At 39.3% G+C, this 23,572-nt stretch overlaps 1 protein-coding gene and 1 pseudogene across 7 annotated transcripts in view; both read right to left on the reverse strand.

Moving 5' to 3' along the window:
* Window positions 1-430: 430 nt before the first annotated feature.
* Window positions 431-23,572, reverse strand: part of LOC111318913 (fibroblast growth factor receptor 2) — a 33,800-nt gene continuing 10,658 nt past the window's right edge. The window contains exons 1-18 of one of the 6 annotated variants that reach the window (XM_088727697.1): window positions 18,540-18,878; window positions 17,060-17,329; window positions 16,585-16,824; window positions 15,245-15,351; window positions 10,821-10,879; window positions 10,475-10,701; window positions 10,019-10,135; window positions 9,614-9,632; window positions 6,758-6,800; window positions 6,040-6,319; window positions 5,313-5,423; window positions 4,248-4,438; window positions 3,945-4,067; window positions 3,666-3,736; window positions 2,955-2,995; window positions 2,400-2,496; window positions 1,932-2,031; window positions 431-1,342 (exon numbers count right to left, since the gene is read on the reverse strand). In XM_088727697.1, coding sequence (XP_088583823.1) covers window positions 1,277-1,342; window positions 1,932-2,031; window positions 2,400-2,496; window positions 2,955-2,995; window positions 3,666-3,736; window positions 3,945-4,067; window positions 4,248-4,438; window positions 5,313-5,423; window positions 6,040-6,319; window positions 6,758-6,800; window positions 9,614-9,632; window positions 10,019-10,135; window positions 10,475-10,701; window positions 10,821-10,879; window positions 15,245-15,351; window positions 16,585-16,824; window positions 17,060-17,329; window positions 18,540-18,648 — 2,271 coding nt within the window. In that variant the 5' untranslated portion in view covers window positions 18,649-18,878 and the 3' untranslated portion in view covers window positions 431-1,276. Of the gene's footprint in view, window positions 1,343-1,931; window positions 2,032-2,398; window positions 2,497-2,954; window positions 3,041-3,665; window positions 3,737-3,944; window positions 4,068-4,247; window positions 4,439-5,312; window positions 5,424-6,039; window positions 6,320-6,757; window positions 6,801-9,613; window positions 9,633-10,018; window positions 10,136-10,474; window positions 10,702-10,820; window positions 10,880-15,244; window positions 15,352-16,584; window positions 16,825-17,059; window positions 17,330-18,539; window positions 18,879-23,572 lie in introns of those variants that run through there. The other 5 variants (XM_088727694.1, XM_088727695.1, XR_015989585.1 and 2 more) reach the window with 5 other exon arrangements.
* On the reverse strand, window positions 18,912-23,550 carry LOC148726775 (uncharacterized; annotated as a pseudogene). Its single transcript, XR_015989608.1, has 6 exons — window positions 23,319-23,550; window positions 22,309-23,206; window positions 21,769-21,880; window positions 21,293-21,554; window positions 19,163-19,233; window positions 18,912-18,973 (listed from the first exon to the last, which is right to left on the reverse strand). The product of XR_015989608.1 is annotated as an uncharacterized LOC148726775 (transcript).

Raw genomic sequence — 23,572 nt, forward strand, 5'->3', positions numbered from 1 at the left:
AGACCCAAAAATTTAGAGGAGAGACCCAAACTGATATCCACAAATGCTGTGGTACTATGCATGGGCGATTGTTATAGGATAAAAACGTCTGAGGTTCAGACAGATTTGCGTATTTGGAGGGCCAGTAAACAGTCGTGGAGTTTCAGAAAGTCCCGTTTGTCTTTACTTGTCATGTCAAATTATTGTCTGGGTGTGTAAGTAAAGCGTGGGGATGGATAGCTGACAAATTAATCTTTACACGAGAACTATGGGGACCGAAGAAAGTCGATACTTAAATGTGGGGGTAAAAACCGTGCACCGCCCCACCCCCTCCCCCCAAATAAGTGCTTCTTACTTCTGACTATCGAATCCCACGTGTATCTCACATGATGAATTTTACCATGTTCATGAATATCTCAGAAATTTGAATTTCTGCAACAGTTACCACGCCTTGTGAGAAAGCATTGGAATATTTATTGCGTAGATTTGACAGCACAGTTTAAATGAAAATACATGTTTTGTCTAAAAAAACCCCTTCATTTAACAATTATTTGCGGAAGGTGAAGAGAGAATTGTTGAATAATACCTGAGACCAAATCGAGGGGATTACTCAACACTCTTTACTGAGCCCAAGGGGAATAACCGTTTTCGTACAATTGCTGCTCAGGTGCTTTCGAAGTCTGTTGTAAATTCGTTTTGTAAATTAAAAAATTATAAATTCTGTCATACTCGCTGCATTACTCGTCTCGAGATGAGTAGCACGTTTCTCCTAGATTTTAACAGGCTCATTTTATTAGCACAACAAAAACTTCATAGCACTCTTTTGAAAACCGTCACGTCAAACTTTTCAGTATACTTTGTGCTCTTCAGAGTTGTATTTTCTTTTATCGCGTTCATCCCTTCCTGCGTAACATTGACAAAACGCGATGTAGCCATTTTGAAATTTACCTCGCGCGAGGTGGTTATAGCGAGATATGACGCAATCCTTGTCCAATCAGAGCGCGCGCATCTCTACCATCACCGCAGCAATTATACTAAAAAGCTATAACACGTGGCGAAAAATTTGGGTAGCAGCTTTTTAAACTCGTTTGTATAAAATCGTTCGTTTTTTCAAGACTGAAAGCTTAAAAAAATCTATCAATAATGATACAAAAAGCTGCACTTCGCCTCGCTTTGCTGTTAAACAGCTTGTTTTGAAGAGTTGCTTTATCACCAAAAAATATGGGTTAACTTGAAATCTATAAGATCTCATAGGGCTGCAATATTCAGTACTTAATCCTTTCCTGTTTACACTCGCTTACTCGGTTAGATCGTCAACATTAACGTAGAGTCGATCGTCGTAACTTTTTAAGTTTATCAAACCCTGTAGGAAAAAAAAAAAAAGAAATGTGAGAAAACAATATCATGAAAAGAAACGGGTGTAAGTTATTCTGTACTGTTAATTTTTCGATGCCTCCTTCATTTTTTTTAACCAAGAAAGAGAGCAGCTTTTTCACACAATTCATATAAGATAGAGCAGTTTTAAAGTGAGTGTCGAAAAACTGAACCCAATGTACTCACAACTATCCATCAGAAAAAAGGTTAACATCATTATCAACCAACGAGAACTCAAAGTAAAATCAGGTGACCCAGCCGCTTATAGGGGGAAAATGTGTGTGATCAACTTTGGGTTGGTTGTAGTTTTGCATTTGATTGGTTGGAATGGTGGCATGAATTTTCTAGACTAATGACAGAGTAAAGTAACTAAAACCAAAGCAACTCTGGATCACACTTCATACTCAATTGAAAACTGCTTCAAAGGCGAAATAAGTTGACGCAATAAACTAGGCTTCGAGGTCTTCATGGTGACCGCAGTTATCAATGAAGTTAATTTGATGGTGGTAGATTCTAACAATCAAACTTTGAAAAGAACAAAACCAGAGAAAGTCTCTTTGTAAACTCTACAATTCTACCTTGTCCTGGTTTTCCATTTCTTTGAGTTTTTTCCTTAAAGTTTCAAAACATGGTCTGAGGTTAGGGTCGGCTTTCCAACATTTTGTCATTATGCCATACCTAAATCACAAGGAAATCACCAAGTTTCCTAGTATGTCATTGGTGGCCTAGGCCTTGGCTAAAGACTAGTGTCTTTAACGTGAAAAAATGGTGAGACGAAGGAACAGTTTAATTAGAAACAGCTTGGCCTATCCTTGATGAACAAGCTTTTTAGTTTAAAAATTCCATATTTTTTTGATAAAGGACAAAAGATCCGTACATATACCACCTGATAATGAACCTCCCCTCACACTTCTCTTAGTTAGGCTGGATCAACAAGGAAAAACAGGGAAATAATGAGGCGCACAACAACTCAAACAAAAGCAGGACAAATACTACTGTAAGATAAAAGCCATTAGAAAAAAAACAATAACACGATATCAACCTACAATTTATCATCCACATGTTTTGGTTTAGGCATTCTGTATCCCTCTTGAAGTAAGTTTGCAATTTTTCTTCCATCCATTCGTGGATACGGTGAACCACCTAAATAAGAGAAGCTAATGTTAACACATTCTGCAATGAAAGGCTCTACATATTTTTTTTCTATTTCCACACAACGCTACCATTCTCGAACCATTTAAAGTTTTTTTCAGCCAAGACAAGCGACTGTGGCAATCTTAACTGGCTTGGTAGGACCAATACCAAATTCTACAGATGAAAAGGGGGTTTATGAACTGAGTTGATAATGTAAATTGGCCACCGTAAAGAGTTTCAAAGCTGAAGTTTCGAGCGTTAGCCCTTTATCAGAACAAATGACGAGGGGCCGACGCTTGAAACGTCAGCTGTAAAAGTTATTACGGTGGCCAACTTACATCATTAACTCACTTCATATCACGTAATTTATCTCGTCAAATTCTGCAGAGACTGGTACACACGGCTTACTTCAATGACTTCGTGTCGCCTTAACTATTGAGGCTCAAATAATCAGCCTTGTAACTTACCAATCGTGAAAATCTCATAGAGGAGAACTCCATAGCTCCAACTAAAAAACAAAACGCGATGAATTTAAGGATATGAAATTACTTTCCTGCAAAAAAAAAAAATTAAACATCTTAGGAGGGGAGGGGGAGGTAGCGAGGAACACAGTAGAAAAGTCATCCTTCTTGATCCCTGGTTAGCGTAGGTATAAAAAAAGAAGCCGTACTCTCTACCCCAATGAGAAACGGAAGGGACAAAACGTCACTCTCTTGAATGAAAATATAATAATAACTCTTAACTTTTAGTAGTTCACCGTTTGGTTCATTGTTTGGTGAATTATGTTTAGCTAAAGTTGGTGGTTTTTGTTTCTACTAACCTAAAAGATGGTTTACAGTGTCTTCATGGTCAAGTTTAGGGACAACAGCAATCTTCGCCGAGGCTTTGAAGGAAGTTTACGCGACTTTCAGAGATGGAGCAATTTCAAGAAGAAGGGCAGAAAGTCAAAGATATGTTTTGGGAAAGTAACAATGTTTTCGTTTCGTTACAAACAGCCCTTAGAACTGAAATCTTTTAAAATACACCAACCGCGCCAGAAATAGCTGTCTTCTCTTCCACAAAATACAAAGACCAAAATACAGAAGGAACACAATAACTTTTTTCAGACCTGAAAACAGTTCATATAAAACCATTCTCGTTGAGCCTAAATACAGTATTCATGCCGTCCCTGTACTCACACATCACTCTTTGTAGAATATTTTCCGTAAAGCAACGCCTCAATTGCAGTCCATTTCACAGGGAGACGCCCCTAGAAAAGGAGCAAAAATACTAGGATTCGACTTAGTCTATAAAAAATTCCAATGCTTCAAATGGCGAGAACAAAGCAACAAAAGTTCCAGTAAACTGAAGACGATTTCCGGAGCTTGTTTTCTTTGAGCATTCACGCTAGCGAGGCATCTTCAGCCACATAATCCACAAGAACATTTAGTCTTTTTCTTTAAGTGAATCATTCATACCCTGGTTTTCCTTTCGTAGATGTTGTCCTCTTGCACATCTCTGGCCATTCCAAAGTCTGTCACTTTGCACGTTTCCTGCTCTCCCACCAACACATTACGAGCTGCAAGGTCTCGATGAATAACCTTCAGCAAAGAAAAAAAAGTTACTTTTGAAAACGCCCTCTAACGAAACGAGAGATGAGGATGCCTCAGCTGACACGAGATGCCATCCTCGGCAATGAGTCCACGAGTAAAAAAAAAAAAAGTGAAGTACGGGGCCTTATTCTGTAACGACGTCACACAAAGAATAATTACATCACTCACTGGTATCGATGACAAATAGGACATTCCATCAGCGATTTGCCAAGCAAACTTCATCAGCTGCAGTGACGTCAGATTCGTTTGTGGTTTGATATCCGGGTCTCTGTAGTAAGTATCATTTAATCCACGGCTTCTTCTCAGGTAACCCAGCAGATCCCCAAAGGGAACATATTCGATCAACACCAACAGTGGCTCTGGTAAGACAAAGAAGGTACCGCCAATACTTGATTATATGCTGTACTCAGAAAATGAATTCGGAAAATGAATTATGAAGGGGTAAGATGTCGATGTCACTGACCTGACATCATATTAAACTTTTAGTAAGAGCTGCACATGTGTTATCTTCATGGTCTACCACCGGAGAGCCTTCCGCCTCGAAAAATGTTTATCTCTTGGCGGCTCAAATCCACAATATGTGCGCAATTCTTATGAATGCAGTTTTAATTTCAGCCCATTTCGGTAAGTTTTGTTGATCTTAGATCTCAGCTATTGATTAAATACACGCTGTTATTCAGCAGACATTATAAAACTGTGTCTATTTCTCTACTATCGGATGAGCCATACTCAGATCTCACACTTACTCACAACAATAGAATAAGGTCAAGCTTAGCAGATTTTAGCATATTGGTTTAGCAGATTCTCCCAATGGTTAAACTAGTTTAACCAATGGCACTGTGTGGAACTCTGAGTGTGAGGTGCCGAAAGGTAGGGTCCCTGCTCTTCATGCACCTCAATCCCAGAGGTCTGCATGGCGCGCTTATATCAATTTTGATATAGCGTTTTAAGGTTACTGGTCGTTTCGTACCCTGCCAGGTCAATTCGTACCCATTCAGTTGAGTCAATTCGTAGTCATAGTGATAAATATGTTTTGCAAGTTAAGTATGGTAAGAGTATTGTCGGTCTCTTATTTTAAAGAGCAATAGTACCTGCCTTAAACAAGTTAAGGACAAGTGAGTACTAACTAAATTAAAAAGAAAGATATCTGTGGCTCTTCATGGCGATACTTTTAAAACCTTATTTCAGTTGCTGACATTAATCATAGCTGATGATGCACACTTTAGGATTTACCAGATTTGGTAACGCATCCAAGAAGTTTGATGACGTAAGGATGAGGTTGAAGTTGTTTCATCATTTCAAGTTCAGATAGCAAATCTTTTCTTTCTGATTCAGAGGCGTTTTCTGCAATATGATTTCCGATTAATTATCGTCAAACAACATTTCACATAGAATCACGATTAAATTAACTGTACCATTAATATAAGTAAACCTAAAGAGATAGATCAATAGCAAGATGACCGGATAGACAAGTAGACAGGTAAATAGTGTAATAAATGTATAGACAAAGAGATACAGGAGATAGAGAGAGAAAGATCGATGTAGTTATAAACAGATAGACAGAGACAAATAGATCGATAGATAAGTAAGTACGTGGATAGATAGATAGATAAATAGATATCATTCAGCTCTATCATACATCATATTTGAGGTGCTTTTCTTCGTAAACGTAAAATGCCTAGGTTTAAAATTGTGACAATCTTTTGAAGGTGAATGTTTACATTGCATCTTAAAACTGCATCGCTACATGAACTACAACAAAATCAAAGGTTAATTGTTGACTGCGTCATTCTATGGAGGTATCTATGAACTAGTCATACATAATGATTACCCTAAACAGGAACTTGGAGAATAGGCAGAAACATACGCTATAACACAAAACAAAACAAAATTGAAAGAGAACAGAAACATTTGGACAGAATTTGAGACTGTACAACATGATTTCATTATTACTTGGTACCTTTCAACAGTTTAACAGCTACTAGTGTCTTCTCGGCTCTTCCTTGTAAGTTATCGGCTGTTGCCTTGGCAACCTGACCAAAAGCACCTTTTCCAACGATCTGCATTATGGTCACATGTTCTCTAGCAATCTCCCACGAGCGTGTGCATAGATTAAGAGAAGCGTACTTGCTGATTTCTTCACTGCTGATTGGGCTGGCATCTACCGTCAATTGTAAACGAGTTCTGTCATCCAGTGCCATGTAAAGGCTTTGAGAAGGTTTTGGCATTTCGACGGCACTCTTGGAGACAGAATTGTTTTCAACTCAACAACAGCTTGAAAACTCAGATACAATGAATATATGAAGTTCATATATTTGAACTGGTTCAAATTCATGAAGTTCAAATATATGAACTTCATATCTTCATTGTATCTGATTTATCACTTTCACGGGTTTATTACGAATCAACTTAACGGCCTGCTCCCAGTTGGCTTGTTAGCTCAATTGGTAAAGCGCTGCACTAGTATCGCAGAGGTCAGTGGTTCGAATCCCGTACAGGCCTGATTTTTTTCAGGTCTGATTTTCGCTATTGCATAAATAGCGTTATCTACTGCGAGGATCGTGCATCATACGTAGCTTGAAAACTGTTTTGAATCTTCAAACCAGCTGTCTTATGAAACTACACTAGAATATACTAGACTTATATGAAATTATAAAGAAATAATCAACTTGACCTACTGTTGTAGTTTCTCTCCTTTCATTACTTGAATTTCCAAATGTTCTGAAACAAAAACACAAATACAATAAAAAACAAAACCAATCCCCTCTGCCTGAAAATTCCAAACTAACAGAAAACCTTTTCAGGTTTGAAAAAGCGGCTTGAAACCGGATGTAGGCACGGCTACTGTCAGACATCTGTAAGCAGATGATAGTGTGGTCTGATCGTCCAGGTGAGTGCAGTCCTTAGAAGGACTGTTGTCGGTGGTGGTGACTGACGAGAACCTGTTCCGTTCGGTTCGTATGTAATGTGAGACGATAGTTTTTGGCGTGGGAAACTGGACTTCGCGTGAAAGGTACAAAACGGGGGAAAATAACTCGGTAGAGACCACTCGGCTTGCGAGAACGGAAACTCGTCATGTTTTCCTGGCACACGGAGATCTACTTCTAGCGAGCTTATACGGACGTCAAGGATGAAACAACGTTTTGGTTCCACAGTAGACTTTATTCTAATTCAGGCCAATAACTGACATAACCTCTAGCCTCTTCAGTTTAGTTATTGGAAAACCTTTACAAATTGCTTACTTAAGTATTGAGCTGGTGTGAGATGCTATTGCTGTCTAAACTGACCATATTTGAAAAGTATAACAAAAGAAGCGGAAAAGGTCTCTAAATATAAACGAAGGCTGCTTAGAAACTTAGTGAGAATTCATAGTTCTGGTATAGAAAATATACATGCCTTACTTGTAGTAGCGTAGCTTAGGAAATAAAACTGGACAAGTAATTAATAGTTCTGCTTATCTATGCAAGGTTGGTGTGGAAACTATCGTATGAAAGGAAATTAAAATTACGAGCACAGACTCAGCTACCAACTACCATGGGAAACAAATTTTCCAGAAAGACCATTAACACTTATATTTACCTAAAAATTTCACTACAAATGAACAACAAAGTACCAACCATACAGGTATACAATAAAAGCATGCAACAAGGCAAAAATCTCTTAGTTTACTACTCAAAAACTACTGCGGCTTTTTATCTTTTCTAAAACATCGTAATGAAAGAAACTCGCATGAATTGAGAACGGCTAGAATACCGAAAACAGCGAATAAATATGCTTAAAGAACCAATCGGAATGATTCGTTTGCATGGTGCCGGCAGAAGATGGCACCTGTTGAAGGGAGTCTGTTTTAAGTTACTATACCAGCTTTCCAGAGTCAGTCGTTGAAAGTGGTTAGTACGGTAGGTTAGGTATTACACAGAGTCCCAGTCATCAGTGTGTTTCGGACTGGACTTAGAACATTGGAATGACTATAACAATTATTTTACTGACTCTGATAATGACTTCGAAACGGCAGCCACCAATACCGACAACAGTCGTTGTCAGACCTACACTCACTCGGACAATCAAACTACACTAAAGCATGTAACCCCGGGTTCAAACCATTTACTGTATACGAGTAGAGTAAACTTGCAGCTTCCTTAGTGCTTTACAACAGAACGGAATGCAGTCCAGGCTTCTTTATTTGTTGTATTATAAAGAATCCGTCCTATTCTCTACTTATTACTTTCAATTCTCAAATCGAATGATAATTTTCGAGGCGAACAGAAGTGTTGTCAGCATGTTTTATACTCATGAAACACGCCAAAATAAGCTGATCAGTAACCTTTTTTAGAATAGTTCAAATAATCTGATTGGTTAAATGGACCAATACTGTCGAAAACTTCAAACCATCAAAGCTCACAAACCATCAATAAATCACTACCTTCAATGGTCCGGCAGGTCGAATTCAAAACTTTCGCTAGTATTTTTTGAGGCTTAAAACAGAATCTGAAAGCGAAATTTTCAGTGAAATGCAGCTGATTTGTGCCTCATAAAAATACAAAATTTTTTTTATCATGACAATTAGGAAACAAACTCTTCAAAGCGCATGTTCAATGAATGAACGACAGTCGAATTTACAGGAACATGAAGATTGCTCGGGATGAATCATAATCAGCTGCTTTGACTGATGTGGCTTTCAAATCAAAACATCGGAAAGGATATTAGAGCAAGCTATTAGTTGTTCACTCGAAGACAGGAAAATATAATTTCAGAGGCTTTCTTCACTGCGATGACCGGAGATCGTCATGATGAGCTAGTTGCGATTAACCTCAGGATAATCGCTCTGATGCCATTAGGATTTGTATAAATTTTGACCGTTATGCCAGTTTGGTTATAGTTTTCATCATACCTGTTTTGTTCTGATTTGTTTTTGAACACGAAACTATAAATACTATACGAGTGCTAGCTGCGTTTGAGTTTTATTACCGTACGTAAACTTACAAACAAACCTCGGACAGTCAATTTCTTTTTCTCTTTGGTAATTTGCGTCTTTGCCGGCTCACGTTGTATTGCGTCAATAGAGTGCTTGGCACGTTTACAAACCTTTGTTTCCTTCTTCTGTTGCTACTTGCCAGCTCCCATGTTCCAAAATTTCACTTTCAATTGACGAAAAAAGGGTAGAGAAAAGTCCGGGAAGTGGTCGGACATCTTACAAATTGGCCGCATATTGTACAATTTGGCAGATGGTGCGACGGCTTCAGCTCAGCTCCGTTTTTTGTGCGCTGATATAACACGCTCTTTCAACCAATGACAGCGCGCGTTATATCGCAGCTTTATCGTTATTTTTTCTACAGATCATTAGGATAATGATTATTTCAAAAGTGACAACCATCACATCCCATATCTCAAGCGTGCTCCTCAAGTGATCTATCATTTTTGGACCAATCAGAAAAAATCATATGAAAACAAAGTGGGTGTTTAAATTGTTAAAAAGATCGAGCCCTAAAGAAATAACGCAAGTAAACAGCAACATTTCGATACAAAAATCTCACCTTCTGCTCATTGCCATCTCTGTAGTGGAAAAAAAAAGAAAACAAAGCAAAACACTTAAACATAACAAAGCGACACAAAACAAGAAATAGTCATGAATAATCGACATCAAAAAGCAAAATAAAATTTATCTTATACAACCAAAGTAAATTAAAGTCGGTTTTATGCACATCAAGTTCAGTCTTCAAGTGTGCAACATAAAATAATGGCGGTCTTGTAGTTTATAGCTAAATAGCTATCGTTTTTTTTAGAGGTTATCTATTAAAAAAAAGATGTTTAAACAAAGATCACAAGGCAGTAGATACTGAACTGAAGCTAGTACTAAGTCTCAAAAAAAGGAAAATGTTGAAAAGATATTTTGGGGATGCTAAAACTAGTTGAAAGCATAACGTGAATGCAACACTTACCTTCAATACCTTTTCTGTTGCGCCTCCTTTTCCTGCTCGCCCACCACAATAATAATCCAGCAACAGCCAGTGCAACAACTGATCCTAACACTGCACCAACAATAATGCATACGAAACCTACAAAGCGTGATAAGGTTAAGATACACTTTCCTGAGTACAAGCCATGGTATATTTACAAACGAAACAATGTGGTCGAGCCTTAGAAGGGTTGAGTTTAATTTTTCACAAGGGAATGTTTTTTTCTTCCACACAAATGGTCAGTTAAGGTTGCAGTGGACAACTGGGTCTAAATGAAAGTACAAACCTCATATCTATAGTTTACCATCCCATGCAACACTGCAATAGTAACTTTCAAAAACATTTTTCTCACCAAAAAAATGCTTCAACCAAGCACAGGGCAAGGGCATTCATTTATCATCTTGGAAAACTTTTAAATAAAGTGTTATGAAGACTTACCACCAGAGGATCCGTCAGGTGGTGATGTGGCACCTCCACCTGATGGTTCCACATCAGGGGCACCTCCACCGGATGGTTCCACATCAGGCCTCTTTCCTTTTATAGCACCAACACCGAAGTCTCCCAACTTGCCATTTTTAACCGCGTCATTAAGTGTTATAATAACATCTTGTTCCTTTGTGGTGGAGGTGAATTTCAGTGCAAGGTCAACTATTATACTTCCACACCTTGGAACCGACAACAACTGAGAGTTAGATTGACATGAAGTGGAAAACAAACAAACAACAAAATAAACGATAAAAAAGAGAGCAATTTGAAATCATCTTGAACCTAATAAGCTACATACCTTACACTCATTGACTGCACTCTATCATAATCAAGTTTACCAGCAAATGCCCTTTTGAGCTGCAAGTGAACATTTTCGTTGTTTGTTTAAAGTTGGTAGTGTACATGTGACATATGTATTATGCATGTAGATGTACAGAAGTGTAACTGTCGTTAAGTTAAATATTAAGTTTTAGTGAGACATTATTGCGACCTCGTGAGTTGTGGCCTCGTGCGCTGTCGCTAAAAGGAGGGCAAGTAATTCATGGCAGTCTCCATATAGACTCCCTGTTACCCAGTCTCTATATAGACTCCCTGTTACCCAGTCTCCCTGTGTACCCTGTGTACCTTGTGCATCCGTGTGTACCCTGTGCACCCGTGTGTACCCGTGTGTACCCTGTGCACCCGTGTGTACCCTGTGCACCCATGTGTACCCTGTGTACCCGAGTGTACCCCGTGTACCCCCGTGTACCCTGTGTACCCGTGTGTACCCGTGTGTACCCGTGTGCACCCTGTGTACCCGTGTGTACCCGTGTGCACCCTGTGTACCCGTGTGTACCCTGTGTACCCGTGTGTACCCTGTGTACCCGTGTGTACCCGTGTGCACCCTGTGTACCCGTGTGTACCCATGTGTACCCTGTGTACCCATGTGTACCCTGTGTACCCGTGTGTACCCATGTGTACCCTGTGTACCCGTGTGCACCCTGTGTACCCTGTGTACCCGTGTGTACCCTGTGTACTCTGTGTACCCTGTGTACCCGTGTGTACCCTCTGTACCCATGTGTACCCGTGTGTACCCTGTGTACCCTGTGTACCCGTGTGAACCCGTGTGTACCCTGTGTACCCTGTAAGTGTATTGCTGTAAGTGATGTTACTAGAGGCCATTTCCTTCCTTCAAAATGTTAGAAAGTGTTAACGGACATGAATTAGACACCACGAAATTCTAGACATGGAATATTAAGAACATTTTTTAATTGTCACATTAAAACTCTTGTAAAATGCCGAAGTGTAATGTTAGTTAGGGGAGTTACGTTACAACATTATAAGTAAGTTTTGTTACATAAAAACTTACCTTAAAAATAAAAGAAAACAGTAACATTCTACTTTAAAGGGGGTGACAAACATTTGGGGGAACAAATAACCCAGAAAGATACCACGATGGTCAGGGATGGAAAAGATGAACATGGCTTGGAAACGACGAAGTTGAAAAAAAATAGGTATCAGTTCTGCAATACGCACAAACCATTAGCTAGCTACCATAAACTATGGCATTTCAGTTCTTGATAACTAAGGGAGTTCGGACTGATTGTTCTAATACCATATCAAATGGTACTATCTACAATACAAATATAGTAAACATTGAGCAGTCTTGACTTCCGCCATTATATTTAGAAAAAACTATTGCTTTTGAAACAATTTTCAGTGTTAAGAATCCAAATAATAATTTTAAAGGCTTATTGTGTGAAATTCAAGATATTCTTTTAAGGCATCAAAATCGCGCGAGGATATGATGGGCAATGGGCAACACACCCCTTAATTGTCTGTGTAGTACTCAGTTGCCTAGTAGAACAATAAACTTCATTGATCATACATTGTGGCCTTTGTTTTCATCTGATTGAATATAAAGTGGAAACTGTTTTGCAATACGCACAAAACATTAGCTAGCCGCCATAAATCACTCATAAAAGTTCGCGTTATATTAATCTGGTTTTTAATCAAGGGTAAAGATGATTTTGAACTGTATTAACTCGACATTCCAACTTCGACATTTTGTTATGTCATAAGTCATTTCGGGATACAATGATTCGCAACTGTAATTAAATTGTAACAAATAAGAAAACGTAAATCATAAGTATCGTTAAATTATTCTCTTAACTTCTTCCTTTGTACCCCTAAAAGAGCGTAGTTAATTGAAGTGGAATGGTTGGGGAACCATTTGTTTAATTTCTGTTGGCTTTTTTGACGTAACCGTGCACAACGTTCAATTTGAACTGACCGACCAATCATCCCGGGGGGACTCCCATATAAAAAGGACTGGGATGCTCGTTGTCTCGCTTAGGGCTGTAAATTTCAAGATAATGGTCTTACTTTAGGTGTTCTGGGAAAAATTGAATTACATTTAGCCGTAAAGGTACCTTTTAGGGTTGCACGCGATGAAAAATATATTTAAAAAATTCTTTGTACACATGGGTACACATGGTACACAGGGTACACATGGGTACACAGGGTACACATGGGTACACAGGGGTACACAGGGTACACAGGGGTACACAGGGGTACACAAGGTACACAGGGTACACACGGGTACACACGGGTACACAGGGGTACACAGGGGTACACAGGGTACACAGGGTAGACAGGGTAGACAGGGTAGACAGGGTAGACAGGGTACACATGGGTGCACAGGGTACACAGGGGTACACATGGGTACACAGGGTACACAGGGGTACACAGGGTACACACGGGTACACACGGGTACACACGGGTACACAGGGTACACAGGGGTACACAGGGGTACACAGGGGTACACAGGGTACACAGGGTACACAGGGTAGACAGGGTAGACAGGGTAGACAGGGTACACATGGGTGCACAGGGTACACATGGGTACACAGGGGTACACAGGGTACACACGGGTACACAGGGGTACACAGGGGTACACAGGGTACACAGGGTAGAGAGGGTAGACAGGGTAGACAGGGTACACATGGGTGCACAGGGTACACATGGGTACACAGGGTACACAGGGGTACACAGGGTACACAGGGTACACACGGGTACACACGGGTACACAGGGGTACACAGGGTACACAGGGTAGACAGGGTAGACAGGGTAGACAGGGTAGACAGGGTGCACAGGGTACACAGGGGTACACATGGGTACACAGGGTACACAGGGGTACACAGGGTACACACGGGTACACACGGGTACACAGGGTACACAGGGGTACACAGGGGTACACAGGGGTACACAGGGTACACAGGGTACACAGGGTAGACAGGGTAGACAGGGTAGACAGGGTACACATGGGTGCACAGGGTACACATGGGTACACAGGGGTACACAGGGTACACACGGGTACACAGGGGTACACAGGGGTACACAGGGGTACACAGGGTACACAGGGTAGACAGGGTAGACAGGGTAGACAGGGTACACATGGGTGCACAGGGTACACATGGGTACACAGGGTACACAGGGGTACACAGGGTACACAGGGTACACACGGGTACACACGGGTACACAGGGGTACACAGGGTACACAGGGTACACAGGGTAGACAGGGTAGACAGGGTACACATGGGTGCACAGGGTACACATGGGTACACAGGGTACACAGGGGTACACAGGGTACACAGGGTACACACGGGTACACACGGGTACACACGGGTACACAGGGTACACACGGGTACACACGGGTACACAGGGTACACAGGGTACACAGGGTACACACGGGTACACACGGGTACACAGGGTACACAGGGTACACAGGGTACACAGGGTACACAGGGAGTCTATATGGAGACTGGGTAACAGGGAGTCTATATGGAGACTGCCATGAATTACTTGCCAAAAGGAGAGTCTATGCGAGTTTTGTGCGATAGAGTTATCTGCGATAAAGTTATTTGCGATCATTTGCGATTTCTGGTTAATGAGGCGTACAGAGAGGACAATCGGTAAGCGTATTTTTCTCTCACCTTGTTGTTTTCGTTTATTATTTGATCGATTATTGTTAGGGTTTGTGCGCTCGACCTTTGTGTTGTTATGTAATGATTATAATTGTTTTAGTTTAACCCCTTGTAACGTCGCTTAGACTAGGTTTTCTTGTTTTTGTTTTAGTTTTACGTGTTTGATATCAGAATAAATCGTATTAGAATCACAATTATACGGGTCTGGTGTCAGATTTAGTACCTCGATGTCCTCTATGCGATTATAAACGCCTGCAATTAAAATGATGATGACATCAAATATTATGTTCTACCTCAACTAAAATTGAATATGGTTGTTTTGCTAAGAATCAAAGTGAGAATAAGTCTATGATAGTATTAATCAGTTCATTTCTTTAAAAGTGCGACTTCAATAAAAAATCGTTCTTCTTCTCGTCACTTGCTTCGTATTAATTTTTTATTTGTGGCTAAAAAACACCAGACCAATTATTCCCCTAAATACAAAGCACGAGTAAACACTGAATAATAAGAAGATTAGGAAAAGCTTTTTAAGCTTAAAACTTGACACAACTCTAAGAGACTGGATGCAATCAATAAATTTAAGGAACACTGTAGAATTAAACAAAAATTAATATTCTCTACACATTTTCCAGAGGCCGAGTTTCTTTTTAATCCTTAATCATACAGTCAGCACATCAGTCTCTGACCCTGAACTAAATAACAATAAATTTAAAGATATTGAATGATTCACTAAGTACGCAAAATTTCGAACAATACCTCTTCTTCCAATTTCCTTAGTAGCAAGGATTCAGTGTTGTATTTTTTGTCCGTGCAGTTTTCACTTGTGATGACAATGGTTATGTTAATCACATTTCCTGCAATATCTGTGAAGTGGGATAATGGCTCTAAAATCAATCTTCCTTTACACATGTACAATGCTATTAACATGCCAATTATTTACATTTGCCAAAAATCTGTGGCTCAACTTGTGGAAAACTTTAGAATTACTCGTAGGTTAATTGCAGCCTCAGAGACAATCCAGGAGTCCCTTGCTCTCCAGAAATGGCTAGTTAAAACAAATCTTTTTGCCATTGCCCATATGAACCTCATGGGCACTAATTAGCCTGAAGTGATTCTTTGGGAAAGGAAAATAGCATATTGAACACTCTGTCTGCAACATTGACCTTGCATGCACTACAAAATGAAGTAAAATAATGTCCTTTTTTAACACCAACATTCTGGTTGAGGTTGTGAACCCTCTTTTCCAATTAATCATGACGAAAAACAATATTAGGGAGCCACAGTCACTCATGAAGTATATCAAACAGACCTCTGGCTTGAACTTCTGGTAAATATGGGATTGATACAGAGAGCTAATAATTAAGGAGTCAATTTCCTTCTCTTACATTTGAAAGCAATCTAAAATTGATGTAAAATCATGTCGGTTCCAAATCTCAGCTTGCAATGACTATAGAAGATGGAAGAATGAAAACAACCACAACATTATCCCCCAAAATTCCCCACAATCAGTTTTGTCACTTTTACCTTTATGTTAGAGGCCCTGACTACATAGCACTGATGTTTTACCTACTCTTGTTCACTCACATTGGCAATGCACCTGAAGTTTGAATTGCTGCACTGCTTTCTTTGTGTTTTTACATGTACATAATTATTCATATAATGTACATGTCATTATTCAAAGGAATTAGCAGATAGTGAGACTAAACACAAAGATTATTCTCATTTGCATAAAAGCTGCCGCAAATCTAATCAGTCGATGGGCAAACTCCCATGGCAGCCATTCAATTGGCTATAGAAGTCCCAAGGAAAATTCTCAAGACCATTAATAATTATATGCTGCATGCAAAATCTTTCTCCTCATGAGTTGACTGACTCAAAGACATCTCCAAATTTTCCCACACTTGTTCCCTTCAGCAGTGCTGCTCAGTTCCTCTTTCAGCTCACTCTAGGCCTTATGCAAAAATTCTTTTGTGCATGACTTACTCATCATAAGGCATAAGACAGCTTTTAGGCAAATGCGTATTAATAACCATTTTGTCTTTTCTAACCTTTTTACTAGCTTTAATAATTATATGCAGAACTGCAAAGTAACTTACAAACAATGGCTGTTTTCATATCAGCTCCATGTACATTGACTGCCCTGCAAGCATAGCTGGCATCATTAAGCACTTGTGAAATAGCGAGAGTATTCTTGTGACAAACTTGTTCAGTATTACATGGAATCCAAGTGTGAACAGGTTTAGGGTTTCCTTCTGCTTCACAGGTAAGAGTTACACTTTGCTGTACACCAACAAGATACTCAGTTTGAAATTTATTAGCAATAATTGTGGCTGGATCTGCATATCAAAATAGAAATAACAATCACATTAAAAGAACAGCATAGATCATTCTATAAAAATCTGATTGAGAAAATTGTCACCAGTCATCATCTATAGTCTGTTGTTCTGCAGTTGCACTCACTCTGACTTACCTGCTGGAAAATGTGTGAATATTATAAGATCTAGCTTACATGTTAATCACTTCTGGGAGTAAAAGGGTTAAGGTTTATTTCAAAGCACCTTATATACTCACAAGTAACATTCACATAAACTGCTTGGCTGTCTGGTTCACCAAAACCATTGTATGCTGTACAGTTGTATGTTCCTGAATCAGTCCTGCTGATTTTTGTTATAGTCAGCACCTTTCCTTCTTGCTGCACACCAGTATTTCCTTGGTTCCCTGCCATCTGTTTCACCCAGGTGATGTTTGGTTCTGGTCTCCCCGAGGCTTCACAAGTTAACTGCAAGTTGCTGCCTTCATGAACAGTCTGTGCACCTTTAATTCCAGTGATTTTTGCTGACACTAACAGTGATCAAACAAACACAAATAGCTTCAACACCTAATAATTGAAGATCATGTGAAATAAGCACAGTGTGAAATTAAAGCAATAACACTGTTTAAGTACAAGAACCTGGGCCTCCAAATAAGGAAATTAACAAGCCCAATTATGGCAACTAGAAACAGGAATATTCACCTTTTAGTTGCTGTGTTGGAAGTTTGTAACAATCAGGCCTGATTCAATTTTATTTTGATTGTACCTGCGTTTATTTCATCCTAGGCTGAGATGGCAATGATCTCAAATTTCAATTAAAGCTGACACCTAGGTAAAAAGTTGAACTAGGATCCAGGTGGGATTGGCGAGATCCCTCCACACAGTGTGGACCAGCCAACTGCATTTCCCACATGGGAATCAAAGATAATCCCCCCTGGGATCTTGCCTAAAAAGCAGAATTCTCGCATCCCACCAAGGATCCCTGGCGGGTTTGATGTGATCCCACCATTTGCACCTGGCAATCAAAGATAATCCACCTAGGATCCTGGCTTAAATGCAGGATTTACACATACCACCCAAGATTCTTGACAGGATTAATGCCCATCCCACTCAGGATCCCAGGTAGGATTTACACATCCAAACCCAGATTTTGATTGGAATTTCATGGCCAACTGAAATCCTTGGCATGATGTTTACATCCCACCCAGGATCTTATGTTGAATATTAACCCACCTGGGATGTGCTCATTCATCCCACCTGAGATCTGAGCAAGGATTTGCATCTCACTTGGGATCTTGGTTGTTGGCAGGATTCATGTCTCCTGCCCCGCATATTAGGCAAGATTTACATATCCTGCTTGCAATCAAGCATAATTCTGAACTCAGAATTATGTAGAAATTTAGACAATCAAATAAGGTGATTTTTGTAACTTAATCTTGCACAGATTTCAGGCACAAGTTGTAAGGCTGTGGTCTCTAAAATTCCACCCAGGACCAAGAGCCTCTATCAAATTCAAACATCTCTGGAAATTATAACTTAATAATTAGGATTCAAACTTATATCTTATCCTAACTATAAAAGTATTATTTGACAAGATTTAATTTATTTGACTGAAACTGGACTTAAAAATCTGTAAGTCTTCAAAATGTGGAAAACTAATAAAAAATTTCCACCAAGTTTGCAAATAATTATGTGCTTATAATTGTTAGCACTTCATTCCCACAAGTACTAACTACATACATAATAATTCTCTTGATGTTACTTGGTGGTATACAACGTGAAAGGAGCCTGACAAGACCCAAACAAGAATGGTAATTGAGCCTGACAAGAGCCACACAAGAACAATCATTCAGAACAGGAAAACGAGCCTGAAATTAGCTGGGCATTTAAGCCTAATCACTTATCATTCACATATTAAATAATCACAAAATAGTTTATTACTAAGCAAATCCTAATACACTTGTACACAAAAATACAACAAATGCACATTTCATCTGAAAATAAGGTGTAGGTGTGGAGAGATTCCACCTAGCTGCACCACAGTCATCTTCACACCAGAGAAGTTTCCTCCACCAATCAAAATTGTACGAGACTTATCTTAGGTTGACATGGCTTCATCTGCTGCTTTTGGAATTTGCTCGATCTTCTATTTTGAAACAAAGCAGTCATGCAGCCTGCAAATAGAAAGAGCTAAAGGTTACATTTTGGCAAACTGATTTACTACCGCTCCGTGAGACTGCAACCTGGTCCAAACTCTATCCATTCAATTGATTTATTCCATTCATGAAAAAGCTGATCATTACTCTCAACCATTTCAGTTGAACTCCTCATAACTACATAGGAACAAATGTGAGAAAAATTACCTTTAGTTACCTTTCCTTTGACCTTTAGGATGGTTGCTAACATTGGGCTTCTTCTCTACATCAGCACCTGACTTGGCACAATAATGCAAACCTTCTTTTGACTTCAAATTTATCCATTCAAAGTAATTAGGCATGTTACCACTCTTTAAGACTTTGAATCCCCAAAAGGGACTTTTCATGGTAACCATTGACAAAGAAGTGTGCAGTGACAGCTTTGTATTTCTGTTTGCGCGCCAAGGTTTAAATTTTTACATACTGCCATTGGACTTACTGTCGATTATGAACCTAACCAATAAAAATAAAGTTTGATAAAAGATCATTTGAAATTATTTTGACCTGTTGATGGTTAAGAGTCTGTCCACAAGAGGACCAGGCAGGCGTGACACATGCCATCTCACCGATTTCTCTCAAACTTTCACAGATGATTAAGATCATAAAGTTATTCAAGAGCTCAAAGTAGTTTGGGCTCCCGGTTAATCCTTGGGGTACAAGGGCTTTCACATCAAATCCCAGGGATAAAACCCCGAAATTAGCCCTAAAATTGCACTTCCAAAAAAGATCTCCCACACTGATAGAATGCGGTGGATTTTAATCTCATTTCATCCAACAATTTTTTGAACCTAAAGCAATCGAAGGTTTAAAGTTGGATTGATTTGAAATTATCCTCGCCAATCGAGAGTATTTCATAATCAACCATGTCACACGACAACTTTAAGAGACCGAAAATTAGGCTTTTTTAATTGCATATATCTCCAATGGGCAACGTTACATGTCGATCAACATGTAATCACAGTAAAACCCAATCATAGTGCTATGTTTCTGACGAAAAAAATTTTTGGCCTCCCTGAAATATTTGTGATCAGATTCCTCCGAAGTGCGTGGGAGGCAAAGTTGATTTAACCACTTTTTGACGACAAGCTGCTGGTTAACAAGGCGAATCAAATCGTTTAATGGTATATGTGACGCCAAATGTTTTGTTTTTCGGCTCTAAAGATATTAAAAGATGTTTAGTTGCATAGCTAAGGCGTTGAATTAATTGTACATTTCGTAGATATTGACCCAATTCACTGATAGTTACTTAAGAAGATCTCCTAGCGAATCTATTGACACCGACTCGTTTTTATATACTGAAAATCGACAGCTGAAAGCAAAGTATGCCAACTATTTTTTGTGAATTTTTTTCTTTTCATACTTCTTAAATTTATCTTCAAACATGGAGCGCGCTTAAAGCAATTTCCTTACCGAAGAAAAAACTGCCGTCATGTAAATTTAGGTGTGCGGCGTGACACGTGTTTCTGTTACATATACTTCAATGCATGAATTCAGAAATAAAATTCACTGAGCTCGAAAAAATAAAAGTCTCTCTTTGACAGGCAATCCATATTCGACTTAAGTTCAAGTTATTTTTGTTTACTGTACTAAAATCTAATGGCATGAGTCTTTCTGAAATCAGGTGAATCTAAAAACTATCGCCATGAAAAGTAAACAAAGATAAAAGAAAGCACGTAATCGATCAGTTTCCTTGCCACTTTGTGCTTGTATTCATCATAATTTTCTCTATTTCTATTCAACTGTGATGTGGGAACTAGGGTGATTTAACTAGACCCATGAAATTGTAGTTATTGCACTATTAGTTAGTATTACGCACTTTTTCCATTGTTTTCTTTTAGTTTCATTTAATTACATTTCATTTAATTCCATTCTTTTTCTTTTAGGTTTGACTACCACGCACTTACTGTTAGATACTATTTCACGGTAAATTATTATCTTCGCGCCATAATCAATCCTTTAAATTATGTTTTGTGGTATTATTAACCAATCCGAGAGTAATAAAAAACGGCATTCGAAGATTCATGTTTCGTATGCAATATTTTCAATTTTGAAAGAAAAGAAGTGCGAACGAAGTAACTGAGAACTTACTACAAAATACTTCAGTTGCTACAAAATTTTAATAAGTAGGGAAAGAGCTGCTCAAGTCTATATGCTAGATTGAAAGATACCCCTGTTATTTGTCACGTCATCTTTGACTGCTAGTTACATATCGTGGACTTCAGTTGCATACTGCATTCGAGAACAATACGAAGGTTGTGAGGAAACCAGATGGTATCAACTGTAAACACATATAATCACCTGAATTTGACTTCTTGTGAGTCAAATGCCAACTGAAGGTCTGCTATTACATTCCTAAGATCCTCGCATCGATCACAGTTGACCGTGTGCTGATGCGCACAGATTCCGTGGAATTCTGGATCGGAACTACTCAAGGCAAATTGTCGGCAGTGGTCAGGACAAGCACTTTCCCTTGCTAAGTGGATTTTGTAATCGGTCTTTAAATACTGCCTCGCACTCTTCAAGCGGCGTTTCATATCCTTCGTTCCTTCTTCTTGTAGACCTAAAAAGATATATATATATATATATATAAAACCGTGGCAGTTGATGCATGTAGTTCCAGATGCTATAAAACTGATATAAAAACATTCATTTACGGATAATAAGGGAATAAAGTATTTTTCAAACCTTTTATTACCAGGAAATTCCCAGACAGTTTTACGGTCTAATAAGTTGCTCTTTCTTTAGCATTTGCTAACTTCAACGATTTTACTTACCGAGTGAGCATAACCTTTCTGCTGTTTCTACTAATGTGGCAAAGTCACACACACCATCTGTTTGAATGCTATCCAGCCCTGTGAGCGATTTCTTTTTAGAAGCCGCGCATACCTTTTGAAAAAAGAATTCAACTGCAACGTTTGACGCATATCATGCCTGTTAGTCTATCTATCTTATTTTTGAAGGTGCATCACACAAATAGGATGATGAAGTTTACTTGTGTCTAAAACTATCTCGCACGAGGTGTCCTTGGTAAGGAACACCTACCTAGTGACATAAGTGTGAAAATAATAACATTATTGATGCAATATTTGTTTTCTTTAGATCTTAACATCGATCATAGGCAGCGATCTGTACATCGATCTCCTTACTAGTAGCGATGCTACTCCGGAGTTTAGGACTAAGGTACCTTAACGGAGTAGAGACGATGTTGAAATGTAGGGAGAGCAAAGTCGGTTTGTTTACTAATTGATAAGGATCAACGATGGAATTGCCTTAATTACGTATCGAGACTTTCTTCTATTTTCGAAACTGCTTACCTTCAGTATGTTGAACAGCGTCGATCGACCTAAAGGTTGAAATCCAGTCTCGGAACAGTACGATGTATACATGTACAGTTGGACAAGTCTCTATGCTATCACAGTTCTCACCACATTAGGAATTTCCAGTGTGTCACCATCGGAAAGTTTCAACTTTTTTGTTCCGTACGCGACATCTTGCAAAAAAGACGGACTAGAAACAAAATCAAGAAAGTGGTCAACCTTCGCTGGGTGAATTCTACTTCGCTTGATCTGTGGTGGTTCTATTTGTTGACCAGGCTCGTCAAGAAAAGCGTGTTTTCTTGCTTTGTCAATTCTCTATTTTTTAAGACCCGGAATTAAGGTCAATAATTCAGACCTCGAGTGGTCACAAACAAAAATAGAGAGTATCTGCTGTCTGGTATACCATGAGTTTTACGAGTCTTCCAAGAAGTTGATTATCTGGCCTGTTTCCATCCCTTCCACTGCTGTACCTCTCAACAACCCGATTGAAAAGCCAAGTGGACTGCTGTGGCGCAATTGCCTCCAGTACTGTCTCTACTGCTTGCACTGCTTTACGTTTGTAGTAGCGACTTGAGGAAGGGGACAAATTCAAAACATCTGTACAGAGCTGAGATCGAATGGGACTTACTCTTCCGTCCGCAGAGTTTCGGAGAAAGTTATTCGGAAAGTGAAGCCTATGCTGTACTTGAGGAGTTGGCTGTCATTCTAGCGACGTTTCGATCTCAGGTACTGATTCTTGTGAAGAGGACGAAAGAGCCTCTGAACTTGCATAATCTGACCCCACTAGAAGTTGCAGAGTTGATATTATCCCGGGACCGACCTCTTGTGCGGCGTATGAAGGTGCCTCAGAATTTACATCATCTGCCCCCGCTGGGAGTTGTGGGTTTGGTATTGCCTATAGAATTAAAAAAAAAAATTACATTACCGCAAAAATATAATATACTGCAGGTGCGTTCGTTTTCCCTTTCTTCAAGAAACCGAGGAAAAATGCAAAGAAGAAAATTTACCTCACTAGGCTGTTCTCGGAGTGATGAAAGAGTAAATCCAGGCTCGCTGACTGCAGTAGGATCAAGAGAGGGCTGAGTCTCAGGTGATGCGGGTTCAACGACAAGAGCAGCACCGTGTTCGCTGCGGCATAATTTGCAAGTACCTGTAATAGTTCGTAGCAGAAACATTAAAATATATTTTAAAAGGGTAAAGGAGAAGGGGTCCAACTACATAAATTAGTCGGCATTATATGTCTTTTTACATCGATTGCAAA

The sequence above is a fragment of the Stylophora pistillata genome, chromosome 7 (genome assembly GCF_964205215.1).
Source record: "Stylophora pistillata chromosome 7, jaStyPist1.2, whole genome shotgun sequence".
Lineage (NCBI taxonomy): Eukaryota > Metazoa > Cnidaria > Anthozoa > Scleractinia > Pocilloporidae > Stylophora > Stylophora pistillata.